The 17,272-nt window shown below is 39.1% G+C and overlaps 1 protein-coding gene across 5 annotated transcripts in view; it reads left to right on the plus strand.

Annotated features, from left to right (window-relative positions):
• The window catches only part of map3k4 (mitogen-activated protein kinase kinase kinase 4), a 70,272-nt gene that overhangs the window by 40,365 nt on the left and 12,635 nt on the right, over positions 1–17,272 (plus strand). For all 5 annotated transcript variants that reach the window (XM_017461481.3, XM_047152431.2, XM_047152430.2 and 2 more), the window contains 9 exons: positions 144–243; positions 6,997–7,080; positions 8,247–8,516; positions 9,289–9,438; positions 10,977–11,138; positions 11,285–11,418; positions 11,558–11,636; positions 11,803–11,881; positions 12,050–12,143. In XM_017461481.3, the coding sequence (XP_017316970.1) occupies positions 144–243; positions 6,997–7,080; positions 8,247–8,516; positions 9,289–9,438; positions 10,977–11,138; positions 11,285–11,418; positions 11,558–11,636; positions 11,803–11,881; positions 12,050–12,143 (1,152 nt within the window). The remainder of the gene's footprint in view (positions 1–143; positions 244–6,996; positions 7,081–8,246; positions 8,517–9,288; positions 9,439–10,976; positions 11,139–11,284; positions 11,419–11,557; positions 11,637–11,802; positions 11,882–12,049; positions 12,144–17,272) is intronic.

Raw genomic sequence — 17,272 nt, forward strand, 5'->3', positions numbered from 1 at the left:
AAATTCTAACGCGTTTGCATACATTGAAGCACCACTATATCAAAATGTGCTAGTTAGAAAATATTTGGAGATGAAGAGATTGAGAGTTTGAGGTTTGTGTGTTTATTACTTGACTTACAACTGGTTTATGACTGGCCACACAGGCGAGTTGTGATTGAGACGAGTCGCTCTCTCAAAGAGCTTTTCCATGAGGCTAGGGAGCGGGCGTCTAAAGCACTGGGCTTTGCCAAAATGCTGCGTAAGGTAGGACAGTCAAAAGTCTCTTTAATTAATCATCTTTTATGTTTGTTATTGATCACACACCTTCCTTCCAATCAATTTTATTTGATAAATTAACTGCCACTTTTAATTTCCATGGTTGCTGGTCATCACTATGTAGCTGTGTAAAACCAGAAGTCTTGTTCCTCCATGTTATTTCCTTATTGTTTAATTGTTTTAACAAAAAGTTGTGGGGTTTTTTTGTGTTTTTTTTTAATAAAGCACGTCTATGTTCTGACCCCCAAAATCAACTGACAAGATAATTATGAAATCTTTCATTAGCTGAGTCTGTTGATATAGAGTAGAAAGAATAGGCTATGGCGGGAGAACCACTGCTCTAAATTAATAGTTAATAAATAGTATTGAAACTAAATTTGAATAGTATTGAAACCTAAATTACCTAAAACATAATTTTCTGTTTCTTTAAAGGTGTAGGCACCCTATATTGGTTGCAACTTTTCCTCCATTTTTAATTATTAATAGGGGGTCTAGCACTACATGCTTGGAACTCTGTTGATTTCGTTAGAATTTTTGTTTTACAGACCAAACCATAGGTCCTACAGACATGAAATTTGGTCAGTATACTTGAGCATCTAATGACTGGGGAAAAAGAACTAGGGATGCGTATTCCCAAACAGATCTTGCAGAGCAGCCTTGAGGAAGTTCACGACCATTCTATTAATACCAGACATACACTTATTCAGTTTAAAATCATTCACAGACTGCGCTACTCCAAGACAAAATTATACAAGATTTTTCCAGCTCTTTCTCCTCTCTGTGACTAATGCAAATTGTATGATGCTGATTTGTGTCATAGCCTTGCTCTATGCACAACACAACACAAGCTTCTTGCATATGGTTTAATTACAGTCCAAAAACTACTACTATTGTTTTGGAAGAAAAGTGAGAGTCCCACTGTTAAAGTGTGGCTCAAGGAATTGACGTCCACCCTACATCTTGAACAAATTAGATTTACCCCCCCCCCCCCCCCCCTTTTTAAGTTGGATTTTATCTTTAGCAGGCGGTGGGGATGGGTGGGATTGTTGTGACACAGACTCATAGTGGGACGCAAGAGCAGGTAAAGTGGCAGTTTATTAGGAACACAGACAAATCCAAAAAGATTTTGTCCAGGGTCAAGTGATCAGCAAACAGAGAATCAGAGGCAAAGACTGTAATCAGAAACATGGGGAAAGGCAAAGATTAAAACCAGGAAGCAATAAACAATAACAATGGCATGGTAATAACAGAAACGGAGCAGTTACTTCACAGTGAGGCTGTAACAAAAAGGCTGTAACAAAAGGAGGTTTATATAGTGCACAGGCTATATATAGTTCACAGGCTGTAACAAAAGGAGATTTATATAGTGCACAGTGATGAGTGTTTAATTGAGAACCAGTACAGACAGTCATGTGACGTGGTCAGGTGAGGTGCAGTGGCTGATAGCAGTCGTAGTCTCTAGTCCCTTTTCCGGTATTTACATAACAGAACCCCCTCTTTAACGAATGGCTCCCAAAGTGCGTGATAAGTTTAGGAGGGGGTCCTGGACATCCACACCAGATGTTCCTAAGGATTTCCAAGTTCACTTGAGTGTCAGAAAGAGGGCGCTTGACGTGTTCTCTGGGGTACAGATGCGGGGCGGTCTCTTCTGTACCTCCGAGAGATGACACGATATCCCCAGCCTGGCTTGGGAGTGGAGTGACGGCTACCACGCAGCCAGTGGGGGGAGCGAAGCTCAAGGCAGAGCCCGAGGTGGGAGTGACGCTAACCATGGAGCTAGAGGGGGGAGCGACACTCTCTACGAGGCCAGAGGGAGGAGCGACGTCCTCAGCCGAGCAGGAAGGCGGAGCGACGTCCTCAGCCGAGCAGGATGGCGGAGCGACGTTTCATCTGACCCCACGATATAATTTTCCACCATATTGTTTTTTCTATCATTTTAAGTTTTTGGAAAAACCTTTAGTTTTTAACAGCCCACAATTTTTGTTCAATCTTCACCAAATTTGGTTGAGATGATTTTGAGACTAGTCTCCATAAAAGTTATCAGAAAGTTTTTTGATATTCAAAAGTGTTTGTCTGTAACACACAGACAATTATTACAGCAAAGCCGCCAAACATGATGTGAAGCCGCATCTTGACAACAGCATGGACTGAATCTTGAGAATACGTATTGGGATGGCACCCCCAGGGTCCCCAAACTTTTCACATTGTTTGAGCACTAGTGGGCACTAAAACATGAAAACCTTTTTTTGATATTTACTCTGGGACCATTCAGAATGACATCATAATTCTGGTGTTGTCTGATTTCTATCATGATAGAATCAAGTCATGTCAGTGCACAAATTTTCCATCTACAATTCTAAATTTCCACCATTACACAAAGCAGGGTATTTGGCTATATCTCAGTAACACTTCAAGATGCCTCAATATTGAGTTCTGAAGAGAGCCTCTTAGGATTGTCTCATTTAACCACTAGGTGGCGCTATAATAAGGAAAACCCTTTTTCCCCATTACTTTTGAAGTGTTTGGTTTAGAATAATAAATCTTGTTTTCCCTGATCTAATGACAGCTGGTGTAAAAAAAAAAAAAAAAAAAAAAAAAAAAAAAAAAAAATATATACCATGGCCACCTTTTGAATTTTATAAAGATTTGGAATTTCTTGAAAACCCTTTAAAACTTTCACAGATCAATTTGTTTCCAGTTCTCACCATTTTTGGTTCAGATCATCTTTAGGCCAAACTGCACATTTATTAGATAGATTTTTTTGATAAAAATGACGTTGCATAATGAAACCGAATCCAACAGTATATCGCACATGCTTGTAGACCCACGGCAAGTAGAAAAAAAAAGCAATGTTAAGGCCTTACATGTGTGCACAGCGCACACAGTTTTTCCTTCGAGAAAAAAAAAAACATTTATATGTCATTTACCTCACTGTTGACTTTTTCAAAATATTGATTAAAATGCATTTGTGCCCATCTTTCTTTTTGGCTCAGCGCAACACCTTTTTTTTTAATGAGATTTTGTTTTTCAGCTTATAAAAACAATGTAATTCAAATGGAAATCTTTCAATCAATCTCAAGGAAAATCTTTCTAAAGTCCTAATTCCGATTAGACTTTTGTTCTTTAGGAGGTTACCGTATAATAAAGGCCATTATTAACATTATATTAACATGAGATGTATTAGGTAGGCATGGAATGTTTTGTGTGACAACCAAGCATACATCGTAAAGACACTATGTTTGAGATTTATACAGAGATCATTATTCTGTGCGAATCGATCATAATTACTACAAATGTTCTCTGTACAGTATAACATTACTTAATAGACATATGTCCAAAAATCTTATCCTGCAAAATGAAAAAAATTGGTATTTAATCTTTGTGTGTCCATTTAGTTTTATATATATAAAACTGTTAAGAAGTACTTTTGTAACCCAGACACTGAATTGTTGGCTGTAGGTTTGTGCTTATCTAAAGGGCTGTTGAGAAACCACGGAATGGGGAGGACATTAATGGCATTATGGAGAGGAGAATAATGGCTTGGTGAAGACATAAATGGCACGACTGTGTCACAGTTCAACTCTTTCCAAACAAGAAGAAGAAGAGAGCTTCCAGAGCTAGGAACAAGAAGAGCACTGAAAGTGAAGATCAGGGCAAATAAGAGCTCCTCTAAAAAGAAACTGGAGACCAAGCCGCAGCAGAATAATACCAAGGATGTGTGATGTGATATGAAGCTGATCATTGGCTTCAAGAACATCCGTGAGCAAATTGAGTTAAGTACAGATTGGTCCAATGAGCTCAACCAGCTTTTTAATCGATTTTGCAGCTGCCCCCCCAATCCTTCACATGTCACACATTACAACAACATGTACAGCTGTGCCCACCTTCCCCTGTCTACTCCATTTCAGAGATCAAAACCACCAGATCCGATGCTCCTGTTTTCTGCCCTCTACTTCGTGGTCCCCAGAGAACCCAGTATGGATACTACAGACACCTCACTTGTATATCACAAGCTGGAAAGTACAACCTGCATGGACAGACCTGAAGACCAGCGGTCACTGCAGACTGTACTCATTACAGCTCTATAGCTCACATTACAGCTTCTGGTTTTATGATTTGAGAGAGCTATCCGTACGTCTGATGTCTCTGTAGTCATCTGGCGACTTGGAGCAACCTTTTGAGCATGCCTTATTTATCATGAAACCCTGATTTTCCCAGAAAATGTTTGGCAGAATTAGGTCTATGCTTACCAGTAAACCCCCTCTCCGAACTCTAAATCTGTTCACAAAACAAATCAGAATGATCTCCCGAATGCACTTCCAAATATTCAGAACATTTAAGATGATAAGCTAAGAACTGAACTCGAGTTAAAGTGAAGCTAAGCAATATTGATCAGTAGTGAACAGAAATAAACAGTAAACTCACCTCGCCTTTCTCATTTTTAAAGTAATTCTTTTTGTTCGTAATTTCTTTTAATTCGTTTTCTTCAGATTGGCAGTGATCCTTACGTGCTTGTGCTACACGGTGTGTTGGTATTTTTACAAAAATCTTTGTAGCTGCTCTGAGTTCAGTTCAACTCAATTAGGACAGTAGAGAAAGTCACCCAAACCAAAGAACACCACCACAAGGAAAATGAGCTTTTTCAATCATTTACTCAACAGAAATAGCAATAGAGGTGAAAAAGTGGAAAAAGTAAGTACACCCTTGGCCTCCGAAGCTAGTATCGCCCCCCTTTAGCAGAAATAACTTCTTGTAGGCGCTTTGCTTAATTGTCCACCAGACTTGCTGGAATTTCTGACCACTCTTCCATGCAATATTCTTTCAGTTGCAAGATGTTTGAGGGTTTTCTTGCATGTACATGCAAAAGCTTTTTCCTGGCACGCCTCACATGTAGGTCAACTTTGTGCAATCTCTTTCGGATTGTAGGAGTATGCCACTGCCAAGCAGAAGCACCTTGGCACCAACAGTTGCAAGACTAGTAGATCCTGGGGTTTTGTAGTTTTTGGAGACTTCGTTTTGCATCAGATGGTCTGCTCTTGGGCTGAATTTTTTGGGATGGCCAGTCCTGGTTGTTTGAAATCGGTGCCATTTGTGGATTATTTTCCTTACAATCATGTTTTTCAAATAATTGAAATACAATTCAAATAATTGGAGATCTTTTTAAATCCCTTGCCAGTCTCATAGGCATCCACAACCTTTTTTTTCCTCAAGACCTTACAGAACTCTTTAGATCTTGGCATGATGACACCACACACCTCAAAAGCAAAGGGAACACCAGACACTAGATTTGAGAGGGGTATAAATAAGATGGGTTCTAATCACTGGCACCCAATCTTTTCTAATTTTATGGATTTGACGGTGGGATTAAATGTAGGGGTGTACTTACTTTTGTCCATGTGATTGATCTGTTTTTTTGTTTATTTAATTTGTGAAAATTACTACAAAATGTAAACGTTATGTGCCATTTGTATATCAACTTTATTAATAAATAAACAAATACATTTCAAAAAGGATCAAATCATTGTCTTTCTTTTTGACACATTTAGACAAGCATTTTCCATGGAGTGTACTTATTTTTTCACATGGCTGCGTGTGAGAGATTATATATATATATATATATATATATATATATATATATATATATATATATATATATATATATATATATACACACACACTCAGCAACAAAAAAGAAATGTCCCTTTTTCAGGAGACTGCATTTTACAGATCTTTATTGGAAAGAGTTTAAACAATGTTTTTCATGCTTGTTCAATGAACCATAAACAATTATTGCACATGCACTTATAGAACAGTTTACAGGCGGTAGGTAATTAAGATCACAGTTACAATAACTTAGAACACTAAAGAGACCTTTCTACTGACTCTGAAAAACACCAGAAGAAAGATGTCTAGTGCTCCTGCTCACCTGCGTGAACATGCCACAGGCCTGCTGCAGGGAGACATGAGGACTGCAGATGTGTCCAGAACAATAAACTGCAATGTCTGTAATGTAAGATGACTAAGACAGTGCTACAGGGAGACAGGAAGGACAGCTGATCGTCCTCGCAGTGGAAAATTACATGTAAACATGTGTCCCCCATACGTGATCGAGAACTTGCAAATGCCTTGGTGGAAGAGTGGAGAAACATCTCGCAGCAAGAACTGACAAATCGGGTGCAGTCCATGAGGATGAGATGCACTGTAGTACTTAAAGTAGCTGGAGGCCAGCAGATACAGACTGTTACTTTTAATACTGACCCCCACTTTGTTCAGGGACTCATTATTCCATTTCTGTTCCTCAAAAGTTTGTGAAACTTGTTCAGTTTATGTCTCAGTTGTTGGATGTTTTTATGTTAATACAAATATTTACACATTAAGAAATTTGCTGGAAATAAAAGCAGTTGAATGTGAGAAGACGTTTCCTTTTTTGCTGAGAATGTATGTGTGTGTTTGTTATATATATATATATATATATATATATATATATATATATATATATATATATATATATATATATATATATATAAATATATACATACATACACACGTGTGTTTGTATGCATGTATATATGTATGTATTAGTGACACCTTCCTTTACATTACAATATTTTTGTATATTTGCTTGTATTTTTGTCCTTTATTTATTTATTTATTTATTTATATATATATTTTAAATATATAATCGGTTTTTATGCCTCAGCTGCCACATATGCCACAGCACTAAATACTTCTTTTCTGCAGGACCTTGAGATTGCTGCTGACTTCATCCTAACCAGTGGAGTGCCTTGCATCCTCCAAGCTCTGAAACATCGAGACTATGTCAAGGTACTTTATTTTTTCTCTTTGGTTTAATGTTAATAAACAGTCCCCTGGCAATGACCGTTCTCTGACTAGATGCGTTATGCTCCTCTTGTCAAGGAAGGCTAAGCAAACTGAGAAGTCGGTAATTCTTGCCCCAAATTAAAGTTCTCTGTCCTGTCTGTTTGCGATTTAACTGCAGGAGAAGTCATCTAATCAAATTACACTATAAGCAAAAATAGTTTTTTCTTTAGTGGCGTAGCCAGCAACAAAAAATTTAGTGAGAGATGAAAACCCTGATATTACTTCAGTCTCTTACTCAAAAAGGCAACATAGTGTTGTGCCAATTTCCTTTAAGTTTCAGTCTCAGTACCACTATTTGTATTGTCTGTTTCTGTAGAAGGACAGCTGAGAGTTGGGTAAATTGGACTTTTTGACTGTAATTTTGGTTAATGAGGCTGTAGGTGTAGGCATTGTACTAATAACAATTGTCAGTGAAAGGTTCTCACAATGGGCCTAATTAATCAAGATGGATACGAACGTATTTATGCATAAATCAAGTGTCTCTTTCAAAAAGACATCCTCATGCTAGTTCACTATGACCTGGACTAAGCATACTAGTGAGTAAATTTTGTTTACAACTTTGTTTTATACTATTAGCAGTAATTAAAGAATATAAAAATAGAAGCGAGAAAGCACACATCCATAAATTAAGACTGACAAAACTGATCGCTCAGTTGTGACGAAAGAGATGCTGCTGCATAAGCAGAGGCTGGGCTGGTGCGTCTGTGCACAGTCATGTGCCGTAAATAACTGTCTCAGCTGATGGAAGATTTAGCGCTCGCTTATTATTATTATTATTATTATTATTATTATTATTATTTATTTTATTATTAATAATCTTTTATATTATTAAATATTTTTCTTGACACTCAAAGAATTATATGCAGTTTCATGCAAAATGCAGTTAAATGCAAATGAGTTGTGTTAGGAATGCACATTACATCTGATCGATATACATACTCACATGCGTATGAAAGAAACTCGGCGTTTGTGGTTTGGCTTTGTCTTTAGTTTGGCTTATGCAAACGTCTACACACAACTTTACTAAAATATTGATAAATGAGGCGCAATGATAAAACCAACATGTGTGTATGTTCGTGCATGCATGTGCGCTTTTCGTTACTCTGCAGGTCCATATCCCAGGCTTGGATGAGCTACAAGTCTTTGTTCCGTGCAATCTGATGGCCCAGCGGCTCACCATCTTACAGCTCCTGAATGCAGCAGCAGGGAAAGAGTGCTCCAAGGAGCCCGATGAGATCCCTGAGGACGAGGCCTACCTTCTCATGAGTAAGCATGGTGCTGGAGATGTGCCTGCTGAGGCCAGTTGGGCTCTGTGGGATGGGAGTGTGGTCAAAGTGGTACCACAGATGGAGACAGCAGATACCTTAAAGGCAATGAAGGTAAATTAACAGATCAACTCATAATTTTTCTGCCTGAAAAGCCCTTAAATGTATAATGCATATAAATATGAAAACTGCTGAAGATTAGTGTCAGATCATTCGGCATTTATTTAATCAAAAATATTATTTTCACCTGTTATTTCACCTGTTATATGTTCCTACTTCGAGATGTTGTTTTGTATTGTATTTAATTCTACAAAAATGTAGTTTTACTGGTATGTTGCTCGTTACATTTCAACCATAAACATTGCTTTTAGGCATACACTGTGCTCGGTTAATGTCTGCTAATAAGATGCCAGCTTTCAATTCACTTTATTGGTATGTATTTGGGAGTCTGAATAGTTGGAAATGACACAAAATTCTTTTCTAGGCTATTATACAGTCCCCTCCGAAAGTAATGGAATGGCAATTCTTTTGTTTTTTTTGCTATTCACTGAAGACATTTGGATTTGAGATCAAAGGATGATAAGATGATAGATAAGCATTTCAGCTTTCATTTCCTGATATTTACACCACCATGTTAGCTGTCCGGTCTGCAACACGCACGTGCATTCGCGCAGTATTTTGCGAGCATGCGCATATTATGCACGATGCATAAACGTATATCGAACTTTTGTTAAAATTATATAGAGGGAAATTACATCATGATAATAATTGTTATCGAATTATCGCCTAGTCCTAGGCTCTTTTGTGACTTGCTGGATGAGTAGTTGCTGTGCTCTTCATTCAATTCATTGATCTGAATTCAAATGTTTCTCTGAATATCCTTTAGATGGAGAATATGTTGCTGATTGTAATGCAGTCTGGCCTCCTAGTGGCCCAACGCAAAGCCTTCCAGCAGTCTATGGGGGAGCTGTTGACTCTACGGCGTGAGCAGACTTCTAGCCAGCCCCTTATTGCCAAAGCACTGGAGCAGCTCAAGGTATTACCTTTCAAGTCAAGTCGAGTGGGTCGTTATTATTGTTAATCATCTATATTTAGCTTGTGTACATTGGAACGAAATGTTGTTTCTTCAGGTTGCTCATAGTCCTGTAGCGTTCACTTAATGGTAAATGATCTGCACTTATATAGCACTTTATATAGCACTGTGTCTCATTCACCCGGTCTCACACACACTCAGACACCAATGGTAGCAGAGCTGCCATGCAAGGCGCTAACTTGCTATCGGGAGCAACTTGGGGTTCGTTGTCTTGCCCAAGGACACTTCGGTATGTGAAGTCATGTGGGCCGGGAATCGAACCGCCAACCCTACGATTAGTGGACAGCCCGCTCTACCATCTGGAGCAGTGGTGGCTTGGCGGTTAAGGCTCTGGGTTACTGATCGGAAGGTCGGGGGTTCAAGCCCCAGCGCTGCCAAGCTACCACTGTTGGGCCCTTGAGCAAGGTCCTTAACCCTCTCTGCTCCAGGGGCGCTGTATCATGGCTGACCCTGCCCTCTAACCTCAGCTTCACGACATGCCGTGGTATGCGACGAAAAAAATTTCACTGTACATATGTATATGTGACAAATAAATATTAATTATCATTATCACCTGAGCCACAGCCACCCACTTAATGCTTCCCTTGTGTAGGACGTCAGATCAAGCATTTAAGAGGAGAATGGATGGTATAGCCAGACGGCTGGGGTTAGTTTCTAGTCTAGCACGGTTGACCGCTCCAGCGTCCTTTTTCCTGACCAGCAGCTTCAGGCAGTCCCAGGGCCTGGTTTGCGTACCTACAGTCCATTGTTTATTCTTCCTGAGCTCTGTTCTTTAATGTTCAGTCAAAGTTGGCGATAATAGACATGTTCATCAGTGCTTCCGATGTCCATCTCTTTAAAAAGTTTGACAATCGGTGTAGGCTATACATAGCATGCACCATATCTGTGGACCTGAAGAGGCCACTGCGTGCCACCACGCCGCCATCATGGATTCATCTTTCCTGCATCAAATTAGAATGTGATCGGGCTTGATTGGACCATTAACGTTTTTGGTGGCCACATATTATACTAAACGAAACTTAACCTAATTACTCAAACATTCACATTTAAGTTGCTGCTTTAGGCCCTGTGCCAAACATGAACATTTTATGACCTCCACATTGGGCCACTCACAACAGGTATGCCCTCGAGTACACATAGCATTTGGGACAGCGTTCTTTCAGTGCTGTGATTCTGTGCAATCGATAGTGTTACGTAATATTGCAAGATGGATAATAAGCAAAGTCGTCATGGAGGATGATTGGTACGCATATAGGAGATTGTTAAACAGTTAACATTTAGCTGTGTAAAAAAAACACTACTAATATAATTTTAATACTAGCCTTTTTAAAAATGTTTAAGAATCGTCTAAGTTTGTAAGAGACAGCATGAAATTAAGATTCAGGTTGGCTGTAATTCATTGTTACCACTTAACCATCTCCATCCTGGTGTTTCTCTCTCCTCCCTCGCCTCTCTCTGTCTTTGTCTTTTTCCCCTGTTAGAATGAGGCTCTAAACTTGTGCAATAAGATTAACAGTGCCATTGACCGTGTAGAGTACATGTTCACCTCTCAGTTTGAGGCACAAGTAGAGGAGTCTGAGTCTGTCAATCTTCAACAGTACTACAGAGAAGCCATGATTCAGGGCTACAACTTCGCCTTTGAGGTTTGTCTGTACAGGTTTTAATGAATCTCTGCCTGTAATAAATGAATGCAGATTTTATTCCTTCCGTTGATTTTCTGTTTATAATTAACCTATCCAGTTTATACTTAAAATAACTGACCAGCAAGGGATTTTTAATAAATCTATAGTATCATAAAGAGGTGGTGAGGCTGATGTCAGGAGAGTTCAGGCAGCGGATCGGGGAACGCTACATTGCCTTTGCCCGGAAGTGGATGAACTACGTCTTAACAAAGTGCGAGAGTGGAAGAGGTACCCGTCCCAGGTTAGCCCCTGTTCTGCTGTCAACATCTACAAAGCCTCTGCTCAGGCATCAAATGGGGGGACGGGACATTTTGATATAAAAAAAATAAATAAATAAAAACTTATTGATATGTTTCCTTTCTCTGCATATGGTGTGGTAGGTGGGCAACGCAAGGCTTTGATTTCCTCCAAGCCATTGAACCTGTTTTCATCTCTGCACTTCCTGAAGATGATTTCCTGGTAAAGTATGACCTCTTGCATTTAATTTCAGCTGTTTTTTTTCCCCAATAATGCCTTCCATTTATATTGTGCTTTTGTAGCACTCAAGATCACTCTACACAGACACGCACAACAACAGCTGTTTCATTTTTATTTATTTATTATTTTTTCACTTTGTGTTTTTCAGAGTTTACAGGCTTTGATGAATGAGTGTATCGGCCATGTGATTGGGAAGCCGCACAGCCCTGTGACCGGCCTGTACATTGGTTAGTCTTTCTTTGCCCTTTTTAGTGATATTTCCCTGAAGCATAACGTGAACTGGAATAAATCTGTGTCTACCTCCGCATTCAAAAATTAATAATGTTTATAGCTCAGTACTCGGTCAGTAGTCAAGTACTTCTTTTTGAAAAATATCTTTTTGATTTTATTCCCAGCCCCTCGGAATAGTCCTCGGCCGGTCAAAGTTCCTCGATGCCATAGTGATCCTCCAAACCCATCACTGTTCATTCCTAATACAGAGGGAGCCAGGTAGGTCGTATGTGCATACTTTTGCTTTATTTATTATTATTAATATTTTGTTTTACAATACTTCCTGATATTTAAATATGGTGGTAATAGTTTGTTAAACAGGACTTAAAGATAAATATAAACACAATCTGTGATTTTTATTTATCAATCTTTAAGTATAATTGTGTGCAAATGTTTGCATAAGCCAAACAAAAAAAGGCACAGCTGATTCGCATTTGGTGACGCCCACAAAAGTCAATAAAAGACAAATCTCACAGTACTAAAATGAGAGTAAACAGCAAAGTAGACTTTCTCAGAGTGGGAAGTGTGTGATACACACACACACACAGTCCTGTCTCAAAGTATTGGAACAGCAAGGCCAGTTCCTTTGTTTTTGCTACGCGGTGAACACATTTAGGTTTTAGATCAAAGGATGAATGAAACAGTAGACCAGAATTTCAGCTTCACACATCTAGATGTTAAACAACTTAGAACATGTTACCTTTTGTTTGAACCCATACATTTTTTTTCAAGAGATCAAAAAGTATTGGAACATGTGAATGATGGGTGTTTCTTGTTGCCAATGTAGGCCCTGTTTGATTGATTTATAGAATTAATAGCTCTGAATGTCTACTCTTGGTTTGAGCTCTAATCTTGACTGGTGAAGACTGCATTTGTTGTTAAAAATGATAAACCAACATGAAGACCAGAGAGCTGTCTATGGGAGAAAAACAAGCCATTTTGAAGCTGTCACTGCACAAGCATTGAGCTTAAACAATACACCCATTTTGAATGTGTGTTGCTGTGAATATCAGGAAATGAAAGCTTCAGTGCATAGAAAAATACAATAGAATTGGACTGGCTGTTCCAGTACTTTTGGAAGGGGGGCTGTAGTAACTCATAATCACTCTTTACAACTGTGGAGAGCAGAAAATGATCTCAAAATGCACAAACCTTGAACCTTGCAGTGGATGGGCTGCAACAGCAGATTGGGTTCCACACCTATCAGCCAAGAACAGGAATCTGGGCACAGGCTCATCAAATCTGGACAATTGAAGATTTTTTTTTTTTTAATCACCTTCAAAATATTACTTTTTCCCATCTTCAACTGTCCATTTTCGGTGAGTCTGTGCCCATGATATCCTCAGATTCTTGTTCTTGGCAGACAGGAGTGGAAACTGGTGTGTTCTTCTGCTGTTGTAGCTCATCCACCTCACGGTTTGATGTGTTGTGCGTTCTGAGATGCTTTTCTACTCACCAGAGTGTGCTTATTTGGGTTACTATAGACTTCCTGCCAACTATAGACTTCCTTTCAAAGACCAGTCTGGTCATTCTCCTCTGGTCTCTCTCATCAACAAGGTGTTTCAACCTGCAGACACTCCAAAAAAAACAATGATTTACTGGCATAAATATGAAGCGTAACTATTCAAGCGTTACTATTGATATCTCACATACTTATGTTGGCTTGACATAACCAACATACTGTTATGCTGTTTAAGTTTATTATTGTTAGTGGTGCTTGTGTAGCAAAGCATCACTATTACTATCTCAAATACTTATGATTATTATTATTATTATTATTATTAGGGGGCCAAGCACCGAAGGTACATAGTCACCCTATTGTTATTCTACCTTTTTCATATTCTTCTTCTGCTTTTCCTTCTTCTTCTGGCTAGGGTGTCTATGGCAGCCCACTGAACTGTCTGGTAAAAAGTTGTGAAATGTGGCACACTGATTAGGGTAATAAGGAACACTCTGATCAAATTTGGGCCAAGTGCTGCCAACGATCTAGAGCCACCATCGGGTCAAATTTCGGCCTAAAAATACCATAAAATACCTTTATTGTCATAACTTTTGAACTGTGTCCAAAATTTAAAAGCCATGCATCCCTAGAGTCCCTGGGTCAAGACGAGTTCAACGCACACTATGCCATCAATTTCCACGTAATTATATTTCCTGCAACATTCGGAAGCTGATCTGACAGAATCCGCAATACACACTAATGTAAAATGAGTCTAGAGGAGCGCGCGCACACACACACTGTTTAGATTTACTATCTCCATATTAAATATTCAGCACACAACTATTCACACACCGTTAAAGTCACAGACCCAGAGCATACCTCCAATCGCTCAGAATTTTCTGGAGCTGTGTACGATTACATTTATCGCAATTCCCATGAATGTGTCACGTGAAATTCCCGAGTAAATTTCCTCCATACACACTCATTGCGAAATCAGTAGCAGGACCCAACTGGTCATAAACTTGGTCACCAAGCTACTGTGGCCATGTCACCAAAATCCGTGGAATCACAAAACTGCTACAACATAGACATGTGACATATAAGATAAGATAATACTTTATTAATCGCCAGATGGAGAAATTAAGGCTTAGTGATATCAAATACGCATTCAGAAAATGTGAATTCTAGTTATTGTTATTTTGGACAAAACTTGACCGGCTTATTGAGGAGAGGTCTGCTCTGACTTTTATTAGTGATCCGACTTACGATGTTCATCGGACAAAAAATTGGGCAAAAAAATCCCATTCACGTACATTGACGGAATGTTCAGAGCCTGGCTCAAAATGTCCAAGACTTCACACTCCAACTGTCAAGACCCACACACACCTGTGTGCACAAGGCCCGAAGCCCCTCTTCTCTCCCTCTCACTCTGTCAATGTACTTGTAACTCGCACTATATCTATATCTCTATATCATTACCACAGACTCTCTGCATCCATCTCTATAAATGTCACACACTCACTACATCCATCTCTCGGTCAATCTACCAGTAGCGCACACACACACACTGTCTCCATATGTCTTTCTATCAATCCACCTGTATCACTGACTACGTTTACATGGACAGCTGTAATTTAATTAAGCTGTAATTGGCCTTATTCTGAGTAAGACAATATTGTGATTAAGGTGTTTACATGAGTCGCTTTTAGTATATTCCTTTCATGTTCCCGTTTTACATGTTATAGACCAAAGATCGATTAACGTCACACGTCATTACATCACCGCGCCACGCCGTCCGAGAATTCCCTCCAGAATTTCACATATCGACATACAGTTTGTCTTCGTTATGGTACCGTATACAGTTTTGGGTGTTTTTTATTTTTAATTTTACGAAAGCTTCAAGTGCGGTTGATTATTTGTCATGCTATAAGTGCAAATAGACGACTGCTTGAAGCTGTGAGCTGCGTCCCAAACCGCGTACTTACCTACTATATAGTATATAGAGATGCATGTGTTTCATTTACTACATAGTAGGTAAGTACGCGGTTTTGGACGCAGCCGTGCTCTCTTGTTTGCCGTCAAATGGTTGAGCACTGCCGTGGGTGTATGTGTCCTGTCGCAAAATGCGGTGAAATCTCCCACATGACGTTAATAGTGTGATTAAGGTGTGTACATGTCTGTAACGCACGTCGATAATGCGACTAAAACAGGAATACTCCACATGTCTTAATTCCATCTGTGTTTACTTCGAGTATGACTTTAGTCGGATTAAGGTGATCAATAATCTCTGTTTACATGCTAGTTTCTTAATCAGAGTACTTAATACTGACTCTCTCACTCCTTTGGCCTCCCTACTAATAACACTCTCTCCATCTGTCTACTTACTCCATCTGAATTTTTATTTGTATCCTTCTATTTGTCATCTATCTTTCTAAGAGTAACGAACTGTCTGTCTTTCTGTATGTCTGTCGCCGTTTCTTTCTTTCTCTCCTCAAAGTTTTGTCATGACAAAGTTGGCTTTAATGTATATTGTGCAAGATATATCTAATTTCAACCAATTATATTCAGTTGAACATTTGAAAGAGTGACTGTGTGATTCGTTCGCCTTTCAAACAGTTGAGTATGTCCTGGGTAATCTGCCGTACGAGTGGTGACCCCATAGCTGTACCAATAAATTGTAGGAAAGCACAGTACACACAAGGCAGTGGTTTTCTGTATCCGAGTCACTTGAACCCTTTGGTTTAATGTGATTGGATTTCTGCAGGCTTCACCAGTCACACACGTTCTTTTGTGCCATTATGCTAAACACTAGTGCATAACAAATATTACCAAAATGTTTAATTTCTTAATATATCAGATAAGCATCAATCATTTTTAATAGTACTTGAAACATGTGCAGTAATTACTTCCTTTTCACAGATACTGGTGTTGCTGACCAGTCTTCATCTTTGGTCTAGTTATGCCTAAATCGTTACAAGCAAACACTTATATATGGGGTTGAAAGATGTGTTTTTCTGCAAATATGATCTCTACCACATCTTTTTCTGTTAACACACTGCTACTTGTGAGGTTTAAATCTCTGTGCCAAGGAACTTTTATATAATCTGCTTTTCACCAGTGACAACGTCCAAGTTAAAGCCGAGCGCACACATGTCATTAAGTGCGCGCAGAAGTACATTCATTTATACACATGTACAATAATACTGTTCTGCTCGCTCAGGTCATCTGCCCTCATGATCTCTGTCAATGTTAGCCATATACAGTCCCCTCCAAACGTATTGGAACTGCAAGGCCAGTTACATCGTTATTGCTATGCATCTGAAGATATTTGGTTTGAGATCAAAGGATGAATGAGATGATGGATCAGAATTTTAGCTTTCATTTCATATGTACAGCTAGAATTGTTAAACAGCTTAGAACGTGGCACCACCCGATTTTTTGGTGAGCAAAAGTATTGGAATAGTTAGTCTTAAAGTAAATGACACTTATTTGGTTGCATATCCCATGCTTTCAATAACTACATCAAGCCAGTGACCCACAGATATCACCAAACTGTTACATTCTTCTTTTCTGATGCTTTTCCAGGCTCTTAGCACAGCTTCTTTCAGCTATTATTTGTTTTTGGCGGTTTCTCCCTTCAGTCTCCTGTTCATGAGGTCAAATGCATGCTCAGTTGGGTTAAGTTTCGGTGATTGACTTGGCCAGTCTAAAACATATTCCACCTTTTTCCCCTGATGAAGTCTTTTGTTGTGTTGGCTGTATGTTTTGGATCTTTGCTCTTCTGCATGGTGTAGTTTCTCCCACTTAGATTGGATGCATTTCTCTGTAAATTGGCAGACAGTGTTTCTGTAGAATTCTGAATTCATTCTGCTGCTACCATCATGAGTTACATCGTCAAGCACAGCAG

Source organism: Ictalurus punctatus, chromosome 29, assembly GCF_001660625.3.
Source record: "Ictalurus punctatus breed USDA103 chromosome 29, Coco_2.0, whole genome shotgun sequence".
Classification (NCBI taxonomy): Eukaryota; Metazoa; Chordata; class Actinopteri; order Siluriformes; family Ictaluridae; genus Ictalurus; species Ictalurus punctatus.